The sequence below is a fragment of the Macrobrachium rosenbergii genome, chromosome 5 (genome assembly GCF_040412425.1).
Source record: "Macrobrachium rosenbergii isolate ZJJX-2024 chromosome 5, ASM4041242v1, whole genome shotgun sequence".
In the NCBI taxonomy this organism is placed as follows: Eukaryota; Metazoa; Arthropoda; class Malacostraca; order Decapoda; family Palaemonidae; genus Macrobrachium; species Macrobrachium rosenbergii.
Genome location: NC_089745.1, coordinates 67,227,657 through 67,253,214, shown reverse-complemented (window position 1 = coordinate 67,253,214; position 25,558 = coordinate 67,227,657). Strand labels below are relative to the sequence as shown.

Sequence of the window (25,558 nt, the reverse complement as noted above, 5' to 3'; positions counted from 1 at the left end):
TTGCTCCCTGCTTACAGCCCACCAGTCCACCTTTTTGTAAATGGGTAACAGTGTCTGCAAGGGTCAAGAAAAAAATGCTTGGGCTAGGATCCCCATTACTGGAGACTTGTTGAAAAACCTGGAGGGTGCATCCTCTGCATCATTCTCTTCCAAGAGGGGAAAAGGCTTTTGCTGCATATATGCATATTACACATCAATACTTGTGCAGGGTATAGGGCTGTGAACCCCATGGCCTAGGCTATTTGGTGATCATACCATTCTTAACACGCAGTGTTAGGTATAGTATTAATTTCCTTTCCTGCAATCATATAGGAATTACGACATGATTGCAAATGCATTTAGGGAAAGAGACTCCCCTGCTATTTTTGGGATTTTTCTTCAGACCAACAGGTCAACAGTCATTCAGTAGGCACTCACATGCCTTGGAATACACTGTATCTGAAGGTACAAAGTTGTGAGATAAGAAAGGAGTCGTGAATGGAATATGAATGATAAATATTTGCAGATGGTACGATACTGGTTTGGGTTAGCGAAGAGAAACTGCAGAAACCAGGGGAAGAGTGTGATAGTGTTTGCAAGAGGAGGAAGTTGAGCGCAAATACAACTGATGATGGAAGGATGGCAGGAAAGATAAGAAGGGATTGATGTGCTAACTCTTCTTCATGGACGTGTAGGTTATGAAGAGGAAGACTATGGAAATCTTGAGAAATGGCTGATATGCTTAGACTAATTTGTAAAAAAGGTTAGCGTAAGTGAATGGATGAACAAGTGTGTTTTGAAATAATTCGGTCATGTGGAAAGAATGGGCTACGGCAAGTTTGTGAAAAGAGTGTTAGGAGGAAGGTAGAAAGTGCTAAAGAGTGCTGGATAGATGGGGTGAATGAAAGATGCATTGGAAGGTAGGGCCTAAAATTAGAATTGAATAAGTGCTCACAAGATATAGGTAAGTGGCACACTTTATTTGGAGGATTCGAGGTGATGCGGATAAACCCTCTTGTTGTTGTATGAAGGGCTAATATTAAGGAGTATTTCTTCACGGTAGGTCCATCCACTTTAACAAATGAAGTATGAATTTAGGAGGGGTTATTGTCGGCTTTTTTCCGAAGTCACCCTCTGTTACGGGAAAATTTCTTAATGTGTGTTCATTTATCTGTCCCCGCATTTTTGTTCTTAATGCTTCTCTTTTTCTCTCTCTCACACATAGATACACACACACACACACACACACACACACATATATATATATACACACACACACATATATATATATATATATATATATATATATATATATATATATATATGTGTGTGTGTGTGTGTGTGTGTGTGTGTGTGTGTGTATTTGTGTATCTGGCTTTTGCTGTAAATTATACTTACTTCATAAATTAGATATAAGAATCAGTATGCATGTACAGAGCGCCTAATAGCAAACGCTTTTTCAATATTTTGATATGATGCCTTATTAATGATAGTCTTTCATGACCCAAACAGCCACTCAAAACCAGCAATCTCAGTCGTCCCTTCCGCCGGTATCGTACATCAAAGCCATTGACGTCTGGATGTCTTCGTGCACGGTGTTCGTGTTCGCTTCCTTACTGCAGTTCGGTATCGTGAACTACTTCATGGAGGCGGAACCTCTCTCCAAGGATATGACGGGATACTCGGTGGAGGATCTCACGGACCTGGACGAGAAAAAGGTTGGTGGTTATAGGACTCCCTCGTGGAAAACTAGATGGAGTTTTATTGAGTGAATTATGTATCCAAGTTGTATAGTGGGGGAAAATTTTGCAGTATTTTTGTAGGTAAGTGCTGTTATCCATCATGAACATGAGAAAACAAAGTATGGTGATACGTAAGGCAAGATTTACTTCCGCAATGCTGTTAGCCGAGAAGGAGTAATGAAGAGGAAAAAATAATAATAGAGAAGCCACATAAATGGGTGATAGACCACAACCCCTCATAGTCTGTGACTCTTGTGGCCAAAAATGGATTAAGACCTCGGCAAGGGAGTTAGTGGTTCAATGAACACCATCGCATGAAACTTGGTGGCCAAAACACTCGTGTAATGCGACTAACGGAGAATGCCTTAAAGATAAATGATCTATATATATATATATATATATATATATATATATATATATATATATATATATATATATATATATATATATATTGCAGATGTGCTGTACACACTTAAAGTTTAGAATCAGTTGCCAAAATGAAGTATGAGCAAAGCTTTTGCTTTCAGGAGAGACAATGAAATCTATCTATCTTTTATCAGAACCGGTGTTTTGTTGACAACTCCGAGCGTAGGTTTTTTTTATGTCTGCCTGCCTTTCCGTCATTCTTTTCCAAAATAAACTTTGTATCCCGTCTCGTAGATGTGTGTGAGCTGCAAGCTTATTTTTCCAAAAGAGAAGGCTAATGAAATGGTAGCATGTTTTTATTTAGTCCAGGCCGGGGAAATAAAAGATAAGGGCTCAGGAAAAAAAAAGGAGCAGAGAAAGATTCTTTATTCCGGTTGTAGTGGGAAAGAAACGAGCGGTATCAGGCAATACAAAAACTCTTCATCCCTATTTTCTTTGAAATTCTGTCAAGAAAACTTGCTTGTCAACAAGAGTTTGTCGTGTCATTCCAGGACAAAAAGATTTTAATTTCATTTTACACTCATGACAGTTTTGAGAACGGCGAAATATAATTGTATATTAACCCAAAGAGATTTTAGAAGTACAAAAGCGCATTTTCACTCTAGAAATGCTTTACGCTGATGTAAGTTGAAATTCCGCTTTTTGCTCACGTCAGGTGTTTGGCAGTCCTTGTTCCATGCTCTGTTACCTGAATTTTGTTCCACCTTTTCTAGTTAGCTTCTCTGCTTCACTGCTCTGGAATTTTAAAATAAATAAACAGGCCATTTCGGTAAGAATGTTTCCTAATGACCTGTATTTGCTGGAAATTTTTGTTGCTACAACTTATGGCTTCTTTGAATTGTAGTGATCTGTATTCTTACCATATTCTTCCTTGGGGTACCTAGAGAACTTCTTCCGATTTCTTCTCTCTGTTTATGACTGAGGTAACCTCCGCCTTGACTTATGAGATCTGCTCTCAAGTCGCTTTTCCTCTTTTGTGCTTCCTTTAGCTATATCGTGCGTTCAGCAGAGTAGGTTTTATTCGACTACTGCAGTCTCTAATGGCTGTCTCCAACCCTCCTCATTCTTTTTCAAATATTTCTTAATAACCATTTACTCACGAAATTGGGTGGTGCTTCCTCCGAATAAAAAAAAAAAAGTCACTGTCCGTCAAAAGCTTTGTTGCTTTGAAAATTGCTTGAGCTGTTTCTTCTGAAACCACTTCATCATTATTGTGGTGGTCTTGCTCTTACAATCCTGATTCGGTCTAACTTTGAATTTGAATGAATACCTTCTCTTTCTCTCTCCTCCTATTGTAACCCTCCCCTTTTCCTCCCGCTAATGCTTGAGAAAAGCCTAATGATTTCTAAGGCTTCTCGAAACCTTATTTTACTCCCTTGATCTCGTTATTCACCGGCTGTGGGCGAACAGTCGCCCTACATGAAAGGGAAAGGTGAAATAGGTTAACGAGGACTTTGGTTACGGTAACCTGTTCTGTTAAGTGGAAGAAATGATATCACTTGAGGTCAGAAGTGATGGATCTCTTGTTTGCCCACCACACACCGCCCACCACATCGCCGGAACTTTTCCGTTGCAGAGATTTCAACAGGGTCCAAGTGTGGGTTCATTGATGGGAGACATGGAAGAACGTTCTCTGGAGTGTATAATTAATTTTGGGTTCGTTCTCTCTGTGAGAGGACGATAATCTGAGATGCTGAAGAAATGCGGTTATTGCGCCTCTGTCTGTCTGTCTATCTGTCTCAATTATAAAAATACAACAAATCTGATAAAACACCACCCATTTGAAATATTGTGTAAAGATTGATTTAACGCAGTACAGCGGTCGGGTCAATATTTGAAGACATTCAGACTGACAGACAAAAGACCATTGAGCCAAATGCAATTACTATTCGGAATAAACACATCAGGAACCGTTACTGGAACCATTCGCTTCATTATTGAGCAGTAAACATTTTGGAGGCGGCGAGACGATTCAATCGTCTTATTGGAAGAACGTTCTCTGGAGTGTATAATTAATTTTGGGTTCGTTCTCTCTGTGAGAGGACGATAATCTGAGATGCTGAAGAAATGCGGTTATTGCGCCTCTGTCTGTCTGTCTATCTGTCTCAATTATAAAAATACAATATAGATTTGATAAAACACTACCCATTTGAAATACTGTGTAAAGATTGATTTAACGCAGTAAAGCGGTCGGGTCAGTATTTGAAGACATTCAGACTGACAGACAAAGACCATTGAGTCAAATGCAATTACCATTCGGAATAAACACATCAGGAACCGTTACTGGAACCACTCGCTTCAATATTGAGCAGTAAACATTTTGAAGGCGGCGAGACGATTCATTCGTCTCACTGAACACACTGAGGCCCAGCGAGTATGCTTTCTTAACCAAATCCTTATCGTCATTTTTAATTTCCAAATTCCTTCAGTTTTATCAATAAATGAAATAGATCACGGATATGTGATATCAAGTAACTTGCTGGGCAGTTCCTGTATTACGCTGGAAATCCTCACATAACGGACACTTGAGGAATAGTAACTACACAGCAAAAATAAAAGGTAGGGCTGTGATGTGATATGATCTTCAGTTACCCTCTCACGCGGGACTTTCTGATTTAGGATTCTGAAATGTGACCTAATATTTGGGATATTTTTACCAAAATTTGAAGCAGAGATATTTTGGTGAAATTCTTTGAGTTCTTCATTCCTTTTTACTGAATAGTCTGTGTTATTTTCTAAGGAGAGAATGCGGAGTTTTCTTTTTTCTAAAAAAAATAATGGACCCATTAAAATGATCTGAAATTTCAAAAGCATTTATTTTGTTTATTTGAAGTCTGGGGATCATTTCATATCTCGCCAGTAAACCTCTGCGTGATACTTAAAAGCAGTTCTCCGACCCATACTTTGCTTTAAAGCAATGAATCTCAAACGTTTGCTGGCATTCTTAGCATACTTGAGCCAAGACTTTTACCAGACACCTAGACTTCATGAAAAATTGATGTTGTTGATATTATTGATTGTGTGACACCGCCTTCACGAACATGAGATATTTAAATTTTTCCCCGGCTATTTACCATCTGGTGTTCAGTTTGGCTGTAAAATTCTAAATTATTAGGAAAAGTTTGAATGCCACCTTTAAGTAAACTAGCGAAAATGCCATCCGAAGGTGCAAAGACTATTCTACCGTATAATACACATAGACCTAAAAGTAAAGTCTTTTCTGTTATGAAATTAACTCTTGCTTCCTTTTTCCAGTCGGAGGATGGACGTCTGAACGGGTACTCCAGAAGCCGGAGTAGAAGTCGAATGAGGTCGAGGAGTCCAGGAGTACCCCAATATGTCGTCCATCGGTGTACAGGCAAAGACATCGCTCTGTATATCGATAAGTTCTCCAGGTTGTTCTTCCCATTTGCTTTTTTCATTCTTAACGTTTCCTACTGGACCACTTACGGCACAATGTAAATCGCTTGGATCGTTGGCACCAAAAGGTTCCCAAAGTCACAGAGAAATCTACACCCGAGTGTAAGAGATAAAGAGGTGGAGGTGGTGCATTTAACCTAAAACAATGAGCGTGATAAGAGTGTAGTCTGGGCTTTGTTGAAGAGATGGGGGACGATGCATCAGGGACAACGGGTCTAAACAGCAAAGAAGACAAAGACCCGCTTCATCATGAAAACCTTTGAGCATGAAATGAACGCAGAGCGGACAGGTCTCCGGAGTGGGTGTCATACCAGTGATCAGTTATTGGCTGTATAATGAAAGGAATGAGACAGTGTGTATTTCTCAGTGCATGGAACGTGATATAGACACGCTGTATTGATAATTGTTTATGAACCTCGTCAAATCCATTATGTTATTGTTCACGAGACTATTTTACGCTCCTTGCGAGGGAAGTTACAATGAACATAACTGCAACGCATTTTGTAGATTTAAGAAAAAGTAACTAATGGGATGTTATTTCCCCTGTTGTTTCAGCTATCACAGCTGTTGTATTCTTGGTATGTATTTCCACCCCGTTTTTATGAATTAGGAAATTAGTTTGCACTCGTTTGCGTGTACTTAAATATTGGCACCACATTATTGTTTGTGCAGTCACCTCTTGCTCTTGAGTTAAGACTGGGTGTGACACGAACACATTTTCTAGCAACTTTTTGCTTTCAAGGAGCTGATGAAGTGGCACAACTTCCGCTTGGTCATCTGTTTTAAGGTCTTGCTAAAAAAGTTAATGGGCGAGATGCTAAATGCCAGATTTGGGGTAAATCCAACTCCGTGCCAAAAACTTCCGGGGTATTTGCTGCCAGGACACCACCTCCATGGGAGAGCAGGTCAGCTATCGTTTCACTTTTTTGTTAGCCGTTGAAACTGCCTTATTTTACATGAATTATCGTAATTTCCTGTATTATTTATCCATACTTTTTATCTGACATCACAAAAAAATTGTATTAGGAAATTTGTCTGATAGAGATGCATTATTTAGAGCATTCTCCACACGATGACTTCCATTTAAAAATTAGATACGACAGAAGCTTCATTTACATTCTAACAGAACTTCACAAGACATTCAGTTGAAATAACTGAAACTTGCCATTGTTTTTCTAACTTTCACATATTCTACGTTCTTGTAACAGAAAAATACATCATCAATTAACAGACTTGCTGTTTGGGTAGTCATCAACAACACACACACACACAGAGAGAGAGAGAGAGAAAGAGAGAGAGAGAGAGAGAGAGAGAGAGAGAGAGAGAGAGAGAGAGAGAGAGAGAGAGAGTAAATCAGCTTCACATGTTTAGAAAATAACGGTTTTCATGTCGCCTTAAACATTCTCAAGTACAGGCGATATGATAGTCATTACTTATTTATCTTTGATTTCAATAAGTTTGAATATATATATATATAATATATATATATATATATATATATATATATATATATATATATATATATGATGTGTACATTAATGTATATATAAAAGAACAAAAGGCTGCTGTATGTGCCTTATCCTGTTATAATCAATAAGATGAACCTTTGTAATTACACCTGATCTCCAAACTTATTCGTTGTCAAATGTTTCATGTAAAATTGCAATTAGCATAATGTCCTCTTTTTGTCTTGAAGTTATATATTAACTTCACTGTGTATTAAAGTTTGTGCTAAACTCTTGATCCTCTACGCGAGTTATTGTAAATAATCAGTGTATAGTGTGTAACTCCCTTGTATTTAAATCTCAAAAATTAGTTGTTTGTGTAATAAAAAGTTCTTTTCATAACTGCATTTGCCAACAATATCTCTCATTCTAGGTTTTGCATTTGATGGGAGGACTTCCACTTAAATGCTTAGGTTTTTGCCGGATAATAGTTTGGTAACGCCATGCGACGCAGGGAATGATTCTTGTCTTCGTGTCTATCTCTTACTTACCCCTTTACTAAAACTGTGTGTTCTTACATCTTGTAAATGTTGATGAATGATGATTTTCTATGTATGTGTTTACTGTCAGAAAACTGGGAAAACTAATGATTTTAACAAGAACATAATAATGTAATTAATTTCCTCTATGTTATTCAGCCAAGTAGATAACGTAGAAGAAAATTGTCACCTTGAAACAGTATTATGATTTTGTTGTAATAAACTTGATGTTATGGTAAATTCTGTTTGTTACCAGTGCTTTCTTATGTTTTAATATTACCTCTAAGGTTGGTTGAAAGTTTAAGGGACTATCTTATTTAAACAGTGCCTTTAATTCTGCGTCAATATTCTATCTTACCATGTGTATAATGGTAATAATTTAGTATTTTCTGTATTATTTTCTTGTGTTCAATAGCTATATTCACACCTCACAGAAGTTGTCGAGAATTGTATTCTACATTCATATAATTTTATATATCATGAAATTCATTTAGTCTTAATCATATTCATGTACAGTACACTTGAATTATAGGTCTAAGAAATTTCAACTTGTAACCACAGCCAACCAACAAATGGTAGTTTATCTCCTTAAGAAAAGGTGGTTCTTTTAGCAGTGACCTGCAAGTGGACATTTTCCGATGAAAACTTCCAGACAATTTGTTCCAACGCTTTGCCAGGTGTTTCACCAACGCGTTAAAACTTAGAACTCGGCCGGGCTACATTTCAGTACACTGGGCAGTGTTTTGTTGACACGTGAAGAGTTGACATACAATATTTATGTAGGGAAGAACGGGATTGAAGTTTCTCACTAAAAACACATTTTCATAGAAGACATGACTACTAATTTTAATATTACACGTGTCTTAATTGGGCTTTGCATAAAGAAAAGTGTTTGGAGCTTTTCCTGGCTGATGGAAGTAACATTATAGTGTTGAACTATCGACTGCAGAAGAGCTCATTTTGGACGACCCACATACTCCACGAAACTTTAACTTGGTCGTAGGATTTTGTCTCTTAAAATGTTAAGGATAATATTGTGAAGAGAGCAGCCATTAGGCTAAAGATTAACGTCAGATGGTACTAATTCTTTATTAGAAACAGGTAAGCCTAATAATTGGTTCCGTACTTGGAGGCCACTCTAGATTTGGTGAACGGAATTAGTCTTAAAGTGGTGCTGAATGATTATCTTAGTAGCAAGGTTGTCTTAACTCTGCGCTCAGAATTTAGTTTGTCACTTGGCAGACTGGTAATTTTGTTTGATGTTTATGATGAAGTATTATTAAAGTTATTATCGAAATTATATATGCACAAAAATGTTTTATAGCATGGAAATACAAGGATATATCTAAACAAACCTAGGCTAGTGTATGATTAGAATAGTAAAAATTAAGAGGAGGCTAATGTAACCATGGTGTTACGGGGATACATACTAACTTAACCCAACTTAGGGCACCAAATCTCACCAGACCGGGGGTGTATGGCCTTCCTTGAATGGCCCAAGCCAGGGCTAAAAAGTGTAGTAGTAGTATTTTGATGGTTACAGCCTAACCTAACCTAGGGTATTGATGCAACCTCGATGGATAATATCAACGGTACTTACAGGGATACATCCTAGCCTCAACATGCTGCACCAGGAGAAAGAGCCTGTGCTGACATTAAGTGAGCTTAGTCATTAATAACATAATCTCATTCTTACCTAACCTGTAAATGCATCGTAAGGGAACTTACCCAAACCTAGGCTAACATGGGCTCTGTGCCCTAGCTTCCTGTCTGTGTCCTGCCCTCGCTGTAAAGAACCTTATATATATTAATAATACAAGGTCAGCAAGTTAATTCCTTGAACCCTGGAACAGTTACTCATTGGGAGAGTCGGTAGAGTTGTGGGCTAGCACTCGCTAGGCCCGAGTTCGAGTCTCCGGCCAGCCAATGAAGAATTAGAGGAATTTATTTCTGGTGATAGAATTTCATTTCTCGCCATAATGTGGTTCGGATTCCACAATAAGCAGTAGATCCTGTTGCTAAGTAACCAGTTGGTTCTTCGCCACGTAAAATAAGTCTAATCCTTTGGGCCAGCCCTAGGAGAGCTGTTAATCAGCTCAGTGGTCTGGTAAAACTAAGGTATACGTAACTTTTATTTTGAACCTGGAGCGGTCGCAAAAATAAAAGCAAAGAATTAAAATTTACTTCAATTAATAAATTAAGAGAAAGTGTATTAATTATGTGGACTTCATAACCCAACCTTTCGAAGATTTCCTTTCGAAGATTTATCTGTAAGGCATTCGAAGACAATCCAAATTTTCCTAATGTCGTCTTATAAGATGTCTAGACAAAGTTTATGTATCAAACCTAAACATAGTTTGCCCAAATATACGAGAAGCATTTAAAATCCCTCGAACCACCACCCTTAAAAGTCCAGGTCTGTAAAGTCATGGATAGGCAGCACTCATTGTGCTGGTGGAGATGGTGTGACTGTTACAATAGTTGGGCTAAAGAGGCCATTGAATCGTTTGGGAATTTCTTCATTTATACTTATCCTTTGGGATTCGATATATTTCTCATAACATCAAGTTACTTAGATTAATGTTCATTGACATGGAATGACTATCATACTGTAAGATTTCTTTAATCGTTGTGATAAAATGATGTATTTAAAGAGAATACATATTTTCTCTATGCACAGTGTCTACAGTGGTATTAAGAGTATGGCAAGTGATCGTGCAATCATCCCTGAGGGCAGTTGTCTCTCTTACTTTAAATGAAAAATGTTCTTAATTCTACTTTTCTGTCACTGTGTGAGGAGGTGCATGTTTGGTGGCTAGAATTTGGGCTTGCTATTATTTTCAGTCCCAACACTACACCAAAAGCGAACTTTGTTTAGGTTTGATACATAAACGTAGTCTAGACATCTTATAAGAAGATATTGGGAAAATTTGGATTGTCTTCAAATGCCATATAGGTAAGTCTTCGAAAGGTTGGCATATGTAGCCCACATATAATTAAGTGGAAATACACTTAATCTTAATTTATTAACTGAGGTAAATTTTAATTCTTTGCTTTTATTTTCGCGACCGCTCCAGATTCAAGGAATTAACTTGCTGATCTTATATTGTTAATATATAAGGTTCTTTATTTCAGAAAGAGAACCAAGGCCCTGATTTATCTTTCTCGTCAGGGCTACCAACACAAATCCTGCCACAAACCCATCTCGCTCGGGAAACTGGACCTGGTGGAAACTGTACCTTCACAATCTGGTTTAAAAAGTGTAGTAATGGTAATTTGAGGGATACACCCAAGAGATGTATTCTAGCAAAAAAAATGCACAAACGACTAATACATTAAGTAATTTCATTAAAATTAATTTATCCCACTTAAGATGCTCTGATTAATTTGGAGTATAAACTATAATTGACCTGGAATGCACCATCAAAGTAACCCTTTGTTAATTTCAGCATGAATAGAAAAGCATGTAAGCAAATTCCAGTGCAAAACAGATTATCGAAAATTGGTCAGTAATTTTGAAAATGATAGGTGAAGGCTGTGAATATTGACTGTTTTTTTTTTTTTTTTTTTTTTTTTTTTTGCTTTATATCTTTGCAAAACTTTGAGTACAGAAATGTGCATGATAAAGATAGTAGTACCACAAAATCGTTTTTGGGTCTACTTCAGAGTGCAGTATTTACAGGCAACAGACCGTCACCGAAGAAGGGATCTTACATCGCAATCACATTATATATTCAATGTAGCCTACTCGTAAGTCCTTTGCTCATATATACAGCCAGCTGCAGTGCGTGATTTGACTTTTCTTTCAGAATTTAGATGAGAGGAGCGATCTTTACTTATCAGAAAAATTAAGGCTTCAGGGATATACTGTAGGTTATTTCAGATAGTGCAGGAAAAGACAAAACGTCAGAGGTTCGGCTTCCACTTGTTTAAAGCATCTTTGTATACCTGTTTTTGGATTCAGGGAAAAACTGAAGTTTGCATTAGGCCCATATTTGTTTTATCTATACAAAGGAGGGCATTATCCTTATGCCTAACCCATATCATTATCCTTATGCCCAACCCATATCCTTCATGACGGCATATAGGAAGGAGAATAGTCTAATCTATTGCCCAGATCGCGTGCTTTTTGCGCCGACTTATATTTCATGTGGGCGTACATCTTTTAATTGCAGCTATAGTTATTCCGTGATCTGGATACACTGTCGTAAACTAGCATATTTACTGGCTGCTCCATTAGCTAGAATGAGTGTTGCATAAGTCTTAACTCGGTGAACTATCGTACGAGTCTTTCTATCTGTTTTGTTTAATATGCCGTCATTTAAAGCTGTTTTTCGTGAAACAGCAATTGATCAGATTCTGCTAGTTTGCCTGCCAGCTACGCAGTTCCATACTTGTGTTGTGCTTTAGTAGGGCGTATTGATTATAACTTACAATTGGCTTTGATCCTTACTGCTTTAGTGAGGGGCAATTAACAGTAAGCAATACCTAAGAAATGTAGGAACAAGAAGGCCATTCAGCGCCAAATGTAGTATGGATATTGAAGCGCTAAACAAACATTACCCCAAGCAATAACATGCACTAACTTCATACCGAGATATTGTAGTGATTCCCACTTTAAGGGTATATTTTGTTGTGACTCGCAGAAACTCCGGACTTGACGGACTATGCAGTGACTCCACTTTGAAGGACTAGTAACGGAAAAAAGCATGATTATTTTCTTATCTTTTATTGCAATGAATTTCTGAGTACATCAAAATTAAATACAGTCAAAATAAATTACGCAGTACATCCCGAAATTCTTTCCACAAATCATCCTGTTCACAAGGGAAATATTTTCCGATTAATAATTACAGTGAACGATACATATATAAGGTCATGCGATTCTGACAAGTAGAAAAATTATGAAAGATTTATCAAACGTAAACTTTGTTTAAATCCTTAAACATCTACCATCGATTGTCCCTTATTGTCTGGGTACAGAGTACTGAGTGCAGTACCTGAAAATTATTGATAAAACTGCCATTAATTTGGCTTTAAAACAGTACACGTATAAATATATAGAGAGCTACAGTTAAACCCTAGATGCTACATCACAGGAAATGGCTATGACTAGCTTATTTTTGGCAAATCTTGAGATTCTTCTCATGCTTTCGGACGCATTCGCCGAGAAGCGCGGGCACACGATGCAGAAATCTTGTGAACGTCCCTTGTTTTACCCAAAGGGAGGCGATTAATACTGCTGGATTTTTTCCATTGCGGACTTTTCATTACTGGATGCTGGTTTTCGAAAAGGGTTTAAATGAATTAAAAACCAAGGTGAAACTGCTGGCTACATGCTTGCAGCGTGTCATAACTAGTGAATAGAATTCTGGTAGTGAAATGACTGGTGACACCGATAACAGTAATACCTGCGTTGATAACAACTGGAGATTAACAACTGGAGATGTGTATCGCTATAATGATAAACTTATGTATCCCTTTTAAGGAAATAATAGAAAGAATATTTTGTGCTATTGGAAACTCTTAAGTACTGGAATGTGTTTGTGTCCACTTCAGTAAAAGCATGACGTACAGTCACGTTACATATAAATTTAATCGCATGTACATCGTAGGATATAGTTTGTAAACACCGACTAAACAGGTCAGGTGGATCCTCCAAAAGAGCACTCGGTGAAATGGTGAATAGTGTTTGTTTCAGATACGTTCAGTTTTAGAAAACGAGGGAGATATTAATGGAACACAAAAGAATTCTCTTGAATGATGATTAAGTATTTACTGTAATTTGGGATACTTTGACGAAACTGTAGATGAAAATGGATGATTAAGTGGTCTGAACATACGTAAAGATAATAAAGTAAAAAAATAACTATATATATCTGTGCATTCCTAGCGAATTAAGGGCCATCGATAACGGAAGTTAAAAAAGCAAGACTTTTTCATTTTTAAGGATAGCTCTGATGTTAAAATAATGCATCTTTGTACAAAAATAAAGTAAGGAAGCTCCTTGCATTCATCACCTGTTAATGAGGTGTGAGGTTTGATCATTATAAAGGGAACACCAGTGTATAATTTGCTTTTTAGGGTTCGGGAATTTCACATCCCTTTATGAACGAACGGTGAGTTTTCCATCAAGTGATATATCAGTATGACAAACACTTAACATGATCGCTGCTTTTGTTATAACAAATGTCATGAATTACACACCAAGAAAAACGAAGACATTATGACGCAAAATTTTTCTCGTTGATGTCCTTGTGGAAAACTGAACCTGGGAGCAGTTTGCTCAACTTCGGAACATTTCATCCAAAAACTCGTTAAGCTCTTTAAGACCGTTGCAAAAGCTTTAACCACCAAAGAACGCTTCAAAAACTCCTAAGCCTTTGAAGACCGATGCAGACACCGTTTGCAGTCAGCATGAGTATATAAAAATAACCAAATTTTGTTAACGCTCGCATAGTTCACCATCTTGGCCACGAAACTCCTTGACAAAAACTCGACTGGTTCTACACAACCCCTATCGCTGCTACGACGAACTGTTGGTGAGCAACTATCTCGGAGCTCCCTAAACGCTATGTTTGACTACAGTTTAGTTGTTTTCTCTCACTCTCTTCTTTTCCAGCGTGTAACCTGGACTGATGTAAATGACGTTGTCGTTGCCATAGCCCAAGATCCTGCAATGAAGAGAACGGGGGTTAGGGACACATTGGTGGTGGCTCGTGTGCAAAATAGGATAATGCTACGCACGCACTTGAATCTGTGCGCGCGCACAAACACACACACACTATACAGTATATATATATATATATATATATATATATATATATATATATATATATATATATATATATATATATATATATATATAATATCAATGAAGCTGGCAAGCAAATGGGAAAATGTCAGGATCCTTCAAGTGGAATTGAACTTCTTGTATCCAAGATGCTCCCAGTAGTGGTCGGTAGTGCTACTTAACACTACCGACCACACCACAGTTACTGACTCAGACATGTGTATGGGGGCAAATGAAAATTATCAGTGCGGTTAAGATGAAGACTCAAGTCTCAGAATAAGCGCAGCAGGGAAGGTAGGAAGATGTTTAGAAATAATAAAGACAAAGAATGGGATATATGAAGGGATTGTAGAGTTAATTGTCCTTGACGGGAAGGACTGTGGCGTTGCATACGAATGAGGAAAAAAAGGCGTGGAAACTGTGACTCTGATTATTGTTTCCGTGGTGTATGTGGGGTGAGTCGGCGATGTGGTAACAGAGATAAGCAGAAACGAAGTCGGTATAAGGGAATGTTATCCACTTCTTCAGTACCACCCCGTATTGACGGAAATGTATATTATGTATGTGCGTATATATATATACACATACATACATTATATATATATATATATATATATATGTATATATATATATATATATATATATATATATATATATATATATATATATATATATATATATAATACATAAAATATAATGCAGCCAGCATAAGGGCAATAATGTTTAAGTAAATTTTTCCCTATGCTTTCAGTTAGAGAGTTTCAAAGCCGTGATAGATGATGCATGTATGTATGTATGTATGTATATACAGTATATGTATAATACATACATACATCCATACATATCTCACCCCCTTGAAACTCTAACTGAAATCAGGGAAAAATCTACTTTAACATTCCTACCCCTGAGTAAGTTACACTAGAAGGAAGAGGGTCAGCATTAAAAAACATCAACATCTAAGTGACTGTTTCTGAGCACCCGACGGGATGACTAACACGCCAGCTCTCACCTCAAGAGTGGGTTGGTGTTCCTCGGCCCTTCAGTTGATCTCGTTAGTGTCAGGTGCAGCAAGGACGAAGACGGCAGATGAGGATCGCATTTGATCTTCCCGATCTTAGTCACCTCTTGGCCGTCGACGTAATCGATGTGCAAAGTGCAGCCTCTGAAATATCGGTCATCATTTTCAGTAAGGGGTGGGGAAAATTTTCAGAATAATCCCTTGTGCTATTTAGGTATTTGGTACAGAAAGGGGTTAGTAAGCTGAAGAAACTGATCAAGTGTTTCCTGTGCTGTTGTGATATTTTGTCCAGAAGTAAAGTAAAGGTTGAATGAATAGATGTTTGTATTGTTTTGACTGTATAGATATTTTGTACGGAATTAGAGGATGACTTGAATGAATAGATGTTTGTATTGTTTGGACTGTCTAGACATTTTGTATGAAATTAGAGGATGACTTGAAGATAAATATATATATATATATATATATATATATATATATATATATATATATATATATATATATATATATATATATATATATATATATATATATATATATATATATATATATATATATATATATATATATATTATATATGTATATATATATATATATGATATGTATATATATATAAAAAATATATATATAAAAAAATTGAATGATTAAAAAATGTACTGCAAATTGAAGAAATTGAACGATATATGCCAACACTTTCGAGATATTTGTACGAAAAAAAAACTGCAGTGTCGAAAGCAACGAAGACAAAACCAACTAACCTTACTCCGTGTTTTTCTCCTTCCGTCATCCTGACCACATCACGCGAAAGTCTGTTGAGGAAGTCTGCAGGCACGAGCACCGAGACGCCTCCGGCTCCTCCCTCGCATCCTGGCATCTGAAGGAGAAGTAGAATGTCAAGCCTTTGCGGAGCTTGTGTCAAACGCAGTAAAATTTTTGTGAAGGAAATGAGAACGAATCCCAAAAAGTCGCAGAGTTCATTAGCCTTGCAACTGAACTCGTCCGCGGTACTAGGCGACATTGGTACTGGTGATATGAATCCGGTCGCTACACGCAGTGTATGTGCATTACGTGGAATTATTATTTACATAAATGACCAGTCAAGAATACAACTAAAATTGCCGACACTGTAGCAGCTAATAATAATAATTATAGTGTGTGTATTATTTTACCTACAATATCACAATAAGATTTTGGCACGGAGCGTCCTGTGAGAATACTTTTACTCATCGTTCTGGCGGCAAGTAAGATTTATTTTCATTTTCTCATAAATCGGTGCGGTGCCAAGAGGCTAACATTAGAGAGGTTACTTAAGTTTACAAGATCTGTGGTTAAGAATACTGAAATTGGCAGAGCCTTCAAGATTTTCCATCATTTCGGTAGAATATTCCCCGAGAAATTGACATCTTTTATATAGTTCAAGCATTCCTTGAATAATTGCTATGGAGAATGCCACTGAAATTACGTAGTAATGAATTTTATGGATTTATGATTACAGCAATGCTTTGTCACTACAGCTAGGAATACTTAGCATTGGCTACATGAAAATTAATGTGACAGCATTCCACGGCTTCACGGAAAACTGTTAATTGAAAGTAGCCTATGTATCTACCCATATCCGCAGCATCATGATACCGAGCCAGGCTCCTGTTGCCGTTTCTTCTAGTAATTTTGTGATGAGAGAAAGCGACCTACTGCAGTACTAACCTGATACAGCCTGTGTTTGGCTTTCTTCAGTAGCCTCCAGATGTGTTTGGCCAACAGCATAGCAGCCGTCTCGTCCTCTACCTCGCGGAAGTCGTAGAAATCTGAGAAGGAAAGGAATTATTATTGTGCGGAATATTGATCAGCATTGTTTTTGTGTCCTTTGCTTTGAAAACAGTAAACATATGTTGGTTTTAATTCATCATCTATGGATTACTTATGAGCATTTGCATATTTTTCATTGTGGTCCCCTGCTTTGGCAAGCTGCAAACATTTGCAACATTTGATTATTCGTTACTGAATGAAGATTGCTTCTTTGATGAAAGTGGGTATAGAAAGACATCGATCAGTTGTGAAAAACACAAATCTTGTGGACAATAAATGGAAAATACTCTGTTATTAGAGAAAGTTTTACGAAGAGCTTCGACAAAACAGCTATGTTCACTGAAGAGCCAAAGGCGATTATACGTAGATTTGCTATTAATGATATTGACAGTCTCAATCTAGAGTCTTTAGGAGAGGGATGTAGAAAAGATTTCAGTGCTTTTGTAAAGTATTTAATATTATGACGCGTTTTTTGACTAGGCCCTTGAATTTCCATCGATTCCAGAGCACCAATGCCTCATTACACACTCATGCTAAATGTGCATGGGGGAAGCAGTCCTCGCAGTTCCATTTGTAAGAGGGCATGATACAGTGACGGTAACACAAGGTTAGGCTTCAACTTCTAAGATACTGTTAACTCACGATGAAACGCTGATTGCCCATTTAGTCGTTCTTTTGCGCGCGCGCGCGTGTGTATGCATATTTTTGTCTGTGTTTTTTTTTCTGCTTAGTAGATGAAAAAACGAACAAAAAATCGTGATAATAACCATGAATATTTCTCGGATCATAGAGGTTTCTAAGCTTAGGAGCACTCGCAGCTTTACGAATGTGTGTGCAGTACAGATGTTATCGCAGTCCTGTGACTGTTATGGCCTAAATTCAATGTAATTCTCTATTAATAGAACATGTATGCTGGTATTTAAATATGTAATTCATTCACCGACACGAGCATCGTGCAAGACTGCTGTACTGTGGCTTAATTAGTCACAGGAGTGCAGGTGTACATTGATGCGTGGCATTTATTTACTAACCCAGTTCTCTCGTCACCATTTGCGTCACAATGCTATTGCTTTGGAACGCCCACACCTGTAACACTTAACAGTAGATTCCACGTTGCGCTTCTTATTTTAAATGTTTCTAGGTGATATTGAATACGTTACCTGTTAGGTTAGTGGAATGAGTGCAAGTTCTCCACGGCCAAGAATACATTAAGGTGTCATGATCTTAAATCCCACGTTAATTACGATTAACTTTCCGCAGAGCCCCTTTAAGTACAGTTTCCGTAGAACATAATACCGTTAGGTGTAGTGCCAATAGTTTATAACAGGGTAAAAAAGTTTAGCTGGGATGTAATGACGAGGTTCGAGGTGCCAGAATTTGGTGCAACGAAAGAAAGAAAGAAAGGTTCGAAAGAGAAAAAAGCCAAGAAAGAGAAAAAAGCCAAGTAAAAGAAGTGGACGCATGCATAAGGCGGATGTTTGTAGCCCGGGGTGCGGCGGCATCAAGTTCTGGATAGGGCCTCCCTCCTACGCTGTTTACTTTTTCCTTGCTTTTGTGAGCTTTTAATAACTTTACCCTTTGAACGCGTCTCCTCTTGAGTTTTTTCTCTTATTTTTGACGATACACATTTCTAAAAAATTATACTCTGAGAATTATTAGGAATAAGTATATTATTAATTTTCTGTATATTTTTTTTTATTAAATAAAAGATATGATTCAGTAATAATGAGTATTGATTACTTGATGACAAAATAGTCGTGTGTTACATCGAACTTTCGTTGGATGTCATTGCTCTACCCCAGCACAAGAAACAAACAAGCAAATGTAGAGGAAACGTTCGGCTACGCGTGGAAATTTCCCACACTTGGTCAGTAGGAAAACCGTCTTTAGATCTTGAGCGCTTAAGGCTGAAATTCCAATGACCGTGCATTGGCGCCAAGCGGTAATCAACCTTTACTGTGTTTATCTCTTCTAGCAACTTTCCATCCACAAGTTACAAAATCACAAGTATTAACCGAACTGCTCTGTGTTATTATAGGCCACTTTAAATGACCGCTTTCCATTCACCACCTGTGAATATTGATTTTTAAGTGTCGGTGTACACTCGACACTTGCCATCTTTCTCCGTTTCCCTCTCACCCACCGAAGCCAGGAACGGTTGCCGTCTCCCGCGTGCTGTACGTTTTGATTGTTTGTTTTTTTGTTCATGTTTTTCATGATTCGTCATCGTTCTCCGCTATTCGTTCTCTTCGTGTGGAATAGAACTTCTCTGTTACCAAAAAGGTGGTCACCGTCAAATAGTTTCTTTTGAACTAAAAGAATTTTTGTGATGCTTCGGTCTCTCTCTCTCTCTCTCTCTCTCTCTCTCTCTCTCTCTCTCTCTCGTGCGTGCGTGCGTTCAAGCAAGCGAATTTTTGGCAAAAGGATGGCAGTAATTTGTACTTAATGCTCTCAGTATATAAACTACTACACATTATCTACACTTTATAATGATTCTGGGTAACTTCTTGTTGCCACGTAAGATTTGAACATCGTGCATTGTCATTTCAGACCTTGGTTCTATCGTTTCTGTTACATAGTCCGGTGGTTCACAGCAGGTTTCTTATTCCCTTTAACTCTCTGTACCACACCTGAGGCAGTAGTGGTACTTGCACAAGGCCTACTTAATCCTAAAACAACCAGGCCCGTTTGTTTCCACAGTCAGAGTAAATTAAATTTGTCGAAGGTAAACGTATCAGATTCAAGAATTTTAATATTTCAAACTTTGGAGCCAATCTTGTATGACCCATCTGTACCTAAATTGGTGATGTGTTGTTTATTTCTGTGATGGGATTCATAGACTTAAATAAAAACCTTACTCTGGGAACAGCAAGTTATGACTGAGATTCATTAAATGAGGAAAAGGTCACTGCTTTCTTACAAATTCTAAATAAGAAAAAATGCATTGACTCACCCCTCGAGAGCAAGGCGAGTGGCGCCTTGTACGTGTTTGGCCTCAGAATGGACAGCATCCTCTTGATCTATCAGTGACGAGTCCTAAGGGCAAGACTGGACGAGTATCCAAGAACAGGTGACCTCCCCAAGTAATCTGAAGATCTCTTGTCAATCCTGTCGCAGGCGTGAGCGAAGTTAGTTCTTCAACGCCGGTAGGTATGGGCGTGGATAGATGATATGGTGACCAGCTGACGCAACAGTCTTTGCGTTACAATGATAAATCCAGCAAATGAAACAAGAGCGTTTCTCCTTACGGCGTCTCCTCAAACGTATTAATGGTTGTCAGTCTGATGATGGCTTTGACGTTGACCGTTGCAGTGAGCGAGTAGCTGTTGCTTCCGTTTTCCATAGATAACACTATGGGACGTCTAAGACTCCAGAGAAGCAAGTGCGGCCGTGCCTTCCTCCTCCGAGTTGTTACGAAGCTCTGCCCGAGCTGAAGTCAAGTCACTCCGCGAAAGCCTCGCCGATGAATGCTGGCTGACGCAACTGGCAACACGCTAGTGCCATACTCTTACTCAGTTTTGCTTTCTTTTTATTTATAATGGTTTTTATCTTGCTATACTTTGCCCTGACGCTTAAAATTCCTTCAGGGCAACAAATGATCTGAAATCAAAGCAAAAGAAACGTCAACGAAGGCAAAATAATTGTGTAAAAAAAACTCTAGCTGGAAACTGTCACATTGGCACCGCGTGGGGCCTTATCAACATTTGCGCGCGTCGAACCTTTACCGGTTTACGTTTGTTGGTCGACCTTGGCACTGCCGCTTGCAATACTTATATGCTGCGGTGACCGAGGTCACTAAACTTGGCACCCTGTGCCTTACTTGGCACCGAGGTATCAGGGTACGCGGGTGATGCTTCATTTTATTATTATTTTTTTGCATTCCGCGCCGGGACCTGTGCGTGCATGTGTGTGTTTATCAGATGTGTGGAAGGAAAGAATACGCAGGCGCCCCTTCCTTATTGATTACACAGGGTGTGAGATGATGGCAATGAACCGAATCTTCTAGAGATATCACGAAATAAAGAGACAAGAATACAATAACATTACAAAATTAAATGACATACGTTCTTCCCTCGACAACGACCAACAAATAGTATTGAAGACTTTTTGCATAGCTCTCATTTCCGGCGCCCTCTGCATTCTAGGCGCACAGTTACGCAACAAAACTGCATTGTTGCATAATTATTGTTCTTTCTTTCTTTCGGTCACGCGAGGAAACGTGATGTTTAACCTTACCCTTCCCCCGCTCCCCGCCCATTCCTCCCACGACACTCACGTGATGATCCGTCCTTTTTAAAGACCCATAGAAAGCCCCTTGAGGAGCGAGCACAGTCAATAAGATAATGGTCTCTTATTCCCTTTAACTTCTATACCACACCTAAGGCCTACTTAATCCCGTTTTTTTCCACAGAGTAAATTACATTTGTCGAAGGTAAACGTATCAGATGCAAGAATTTTAATATTTCAGACTTTGGAGCCAATCTCGTATGACCCGTCTGTACCTAAATTGGTGATAACGTGTTTTTTTTTTATTTCCGTGATGGCGATTCATAGACTTAAATAAAAATCTTACTCTGAAAACAGCAAATTCCAGACTTTAACTGTCTTCTAGATTATAAAAGAAATAACTTTTAAAATTACTGATAGATCAGTGTGTCGACTGTTTTCTAATAAGTAGAAGATAACAATTACACGACGTTGACATCCATGATAGACATTGAGACTTGACTCTCATAGAGTTATTCCCCGCAGTGGGGTAGTGCCGTCAGTGCATCTCATGCGATGCACTGTAGGCATTACTTACGGTTCTTTGCGGCAACCCCTTTCTTTTCTTTTGCTGTAACTCCTTTCATATTCTCTTTCTTCCATCTTACTTTCCACCCTCTCTAAACATTGATTCATTTTGCAGAGGTGAGGTTTTCCTCCTGTTATACTTTTCAAAACTTTTTACTGTCAGTTTCTGTTTCAGCGCTGAATGACCTCATAGGGCCCAGTGCTGGGCATTTGGCCTAAATTCTGTATTCAGTTCAATTCAGTTCAATTTATAAAGTTATTTCAGGATAGGGAAGAAAGATTTTTTCCATACAAAGTTATATCATTAGCGAATAATATTGGGGGTTTAACGCCTTTTTATTTTATTTTGTAAGATTTCGAATGAAGTTGGATATTTTGTAAATTGGGTACTGTGGATATATCATTGTCTTTAGGATTCTTAGAGGCGTTTTTCTAGCCCTATCGCGTAGAAATTTCCAGAATGGTATTAAGGCTGGAAAACTTCTCACTAACGTGTTTAACAGTAGTAACTCTCTCTCTCTCTCTCTCTCTCTCTCTCTCTCTCTCTCTCTCTCTCTCTCTCTCTCTCTCTCTCTCTCTCTCTCTCTGTATGCTGTTTATTAATCTGATGTCGACGGAAATACAGTATCGTCAGGTTTACTTAAGCCCAGCATTTTCCCTGGTTGCTGAATCGTTCACTGGGGATTTTTGTATGCAGAAAATTTCCTTGACTGACAAGTGTGTTACGTTCATTCGGTTGGAGTAACGGAAATGGTAAAAGTTAACGAGTAAAAGAAACTTTTGGCTACCTTGAATATAGTAGAATTGTTACATAAGTTTCTGTAATTGCAGATATACTCCACCGTATCGCGACTATTCAATGGTGGGATTAAAATCCTCAAGAGTATACTTGCAATACATTACAATAACATAGTTCGGTGACCCTTATATTATTAGTGGAACATCAGGGATTCATTATTATTATTATTATTATTATAATTATTATTATTATTATTATTATTATTATTATTATTATTCATAATGTACGCATACTTATGTAAGATAGGAATAAATTAACATTTGTTTCCTAAATAATTAAAACAGCCATTGGTATCCTGTAAGAGTCTGGGAACTTATGCACTGATATAATTTTAGGAAAAATATTGGAGCGAAAACTTTAAGGCAAAACAACCATGCTCTGGTGTTACTTGGCAGTAAATGATATATATGTATATAATATATAAAATATTATATATATATATATATATATATATATATATGTATATATATACATATATGTATGTATATATATATATATATATATATATATATATATATATATATATAGAGAGAGAGAGAGAGAGAGAGAGAGAGAGAGAGAGAGAGAGATTACCAGAAGATTGGGTCCACCCTCCAGGGCTGGGAGATGACTCGTCGAGGCCCTCCTCTTTGTTGACTTGAATACGACTCATCGCGGTCATTGGAATAAGTGATGTTGGACCTGACTACAGAATTGAATGCAAGGTGTCAGATCAAGCTAGAGAGAAAAAAGTGAAGACTTATGTTTACTGTACTTAAATGTCATATTAGTATACTAAAAGTTATTAGGGAAAAGCGAGAGGTCTATGGAAATCTGCCTATCCTCTTATAACACGGTTCAATGACGGTTTATTAGGTTGAATTGCCAGTCTTTGAAATTCTCTTCCCGCCGTTGTTTTCCTGACTCCCACAACCGACCGTTCCTCCCTTTCTAACTTCCTTTTGCTTCTTCGGGCCTGGTCTTTAACAGATCGCTGAGCAATCTTCCAGCTCTACAATGGACTTCCGAACAAACGAATAAGGGGACCATTTTATTAGGATAACCAAGCAATCAAACAGCACATTTTTACTTCTCAGAGAATAAGAGCCGGTATCGGCGTAAGGTCAGCTTAATCTGTAACAGCCGCAAGTAACATTGACCATCAAGGAGCTAAGTGCAGTGCATTTGTAACTCGAGTCACAACCGCCAGTCACGGGCCGCCTATGCTTTTGCACCCTACCACCCTACAGGCGGCCTTTTGTGTAGAGACCCATGCTGGGATAAGCCAGCTTCATCTAAATCAGTTAGCCTTCGGAGAGTAAACAAAAGGTTTTCCCGAATCATCTGGAGAGTTGTGATCTCCGAACTGGCTTTAGCTGGAAGAATTGTAGTTTCTTAGTGAGTCAGGGGTCGAAGGATGCAAAAGTGAAGGCGTCAGTTACGAACTGACGTGATCTCAAAAAGCTTCGCGGGACCGTAACAATCCCGTGACTTATGGCTGTTATAGTAAATGCAGTCGGTCCATTGATCCTCCATTTTATTTAAGTCTGCATGACAAGCAGACTGGACTGCAAGATCTGACGGGGTCCTTTGGCGTCATGCGCAATACATCGGCATTCCATGCCTTAATCCTTTGCAACAGCACTCTGGTTCATGCCTCTTTCTTTTCGGTTCTCCATCTGCCATCAGTTAATTTACAATTCCAGCTGTAGCTGGAATTTTAAATATTATATAAATATATATGCTTATATATATATATATATACATATACGTATATAAATATATATATTTATATTTTTAATGTATGTATATGTAAAGTAAGTTCCTCTCGGGGAGAAGAAGCACTTAATCGTGTTTCATCTCGTCTCTGAAAACCCAAAACTCTTGTGTGTGTGTTTCAAGTAATGTTACTGCCAGCGACAGTAAATAAAGCAAGGGTTTTCCGCGATTCTTCTCTATACGTGTTTTCATATGTAATATGTTTATCAAGTACGCTTTTGTTTTGGTTAATTCTTTCTGAAGGATATTATTATTGTCGTCGATGTTGTTATTTTACCCAGGCTACCGAACAAGCTGCTGTACGAAGAAAAAATAGAAAGGGGTGAAAGAATGAGATAAGTGAAAGAAATGAGATAATGTCTAGAGCTCATGAACAAGGTGACGACTATAACTACATTAACTTATCTCTGTAGTGTGGTACCTTTCTTGTGATAAGATAAGCAGATGAATTTGAGATAATAAAAAATACACTGCACTTCGAACTGACGTGGTCTCAGAATATATGGCAGCGAATGTTAGATTCTGTGGAGAATGCCCTGCGCTTGAATCAAAGGCAATAATTATATATGATATATTCAAGTTACCTCAACTAGGAGTCAAACGTCCGTCAAGGAAGTGATACAAGGTCTTGCGGTTGCCCTTAACAATGTGCAGTTTACCGGTAAATTCAAGGGTTGATATCTCTGCTGATTGTAGGGGAAGTAAATAAAGGAATTGAGAAGTTTGTTTTCGAGTGATTCAACGTAATGTGTGGATTGTATTCTCTCTCTCTCTCTCTCTCTCTCTCACACACACACACACACACACACACACACACACACACACACACACCTCACCGTAACTATAACTGTTACGTTTCCTTTAGGTGTTTCACATCGATGTGTACACATTTTGAATAACAATAATCATCATAATAAAGGACACCGTCCATTTTAGAAACAGTCCCTCGCGGACAGACCTACATACTTTGCTTTTGTCATATATTGCTCTTGGAAGGTTTCTGTAACCTGAAAGCTGCGGTAGATGTCAAGATGCCCAG

The 25,558-nt window shown here is 38.0% G+C and overlaps 2 protein-coding genes and 1 long non-coding RNA gene across 4 annotated transcripts in view; 2 read left to right on the top strand and 1 right to left on the bottom strand.

Moving 5' to 3' along the window:
• LOC136838875 (uncharacterized) overlaps window positions 1–7,038 on the top strand; it is a 36,683-nt gene extending 29,645 nt beyond the window's left edge. The window contains 2 exon segments of the mRNA XM_067104539.1: window positions 1,492–1,697; window positions 5,403–7,038. Of these exon segments, the coding sequence (XP_066960640.1) occupies window positions 1,492–1,697; window positions 5,403–5,609 (413 nt within the window). The 3' untranslated portion in view covers window positions 5,610–7,038.
• Window positions 7,039–8,226: 1,188 nt separating this feature from the next.
• Window positions 8,227–25,558, top strand: part of LOC136838874 (uncharacterized) — a 530,691-nt gene continuing 513,359 nt past the window's right edge. Inside the window, exon 1 of one of the 2 annotated variants that reach the window (XR_010853149.1) lies at window positions 8,227–8,652. This is a non-coding gene — a long non-coding RNA (uncharacterized lncRNA). The remainder of the gene's footprint in view (window positions 8,653–25,558) is intronic. The other variant, XR_010853148.1, reaches the window with a different exon arrangement.
• LOC136838873 (protein charybde-like) lies at window positions 12,265–20,912 on the bottom strand. Its single transcript, XM_067104537.1, has 5 exons — window positions 20,122–20,912; window positions 17,067–17,167; window positions 16,121–16,236; window positions 15,354–15,506; window positions 12,265–14,225 (listed from the first exon to the last, which is right to left on the bottom strand). The coding sequence occupies exons 1-5, from the start codon at window positions 20,177–20,179 to the stop codon at window positions 14,141–14,143; spliced, it is 513 nt and encodes a 170-aa protein (XP_066960638.1). The 5' UTR covers window positions 20,180–20,912; the 3' UTR covers window positions 12,265–14,140.

Coding starts and splice junctions, on each gene's coding strand:
- LOC136838873 (XM_067104537.1), bottom strand. CDS start 20,179: ATGCTGTCCATTCTGAGGCCAAACACGTACAAGGCGCCACTCGCCTTG. Junction 16,237..17,066: donor CCAAACACAGGCTGTATCAG/GTTAGTACTGCA, acceptor CTTCTCCTTCAG/ATGCCAGGATGCGAGGGAGG. Junction 15,507..16,120: donor GGAGAAAAACACGGAGTAAG/GTTAGTTGGTTT, acceptor CCGATATTTCAG/AGGCTGCACTTTGCACATCG.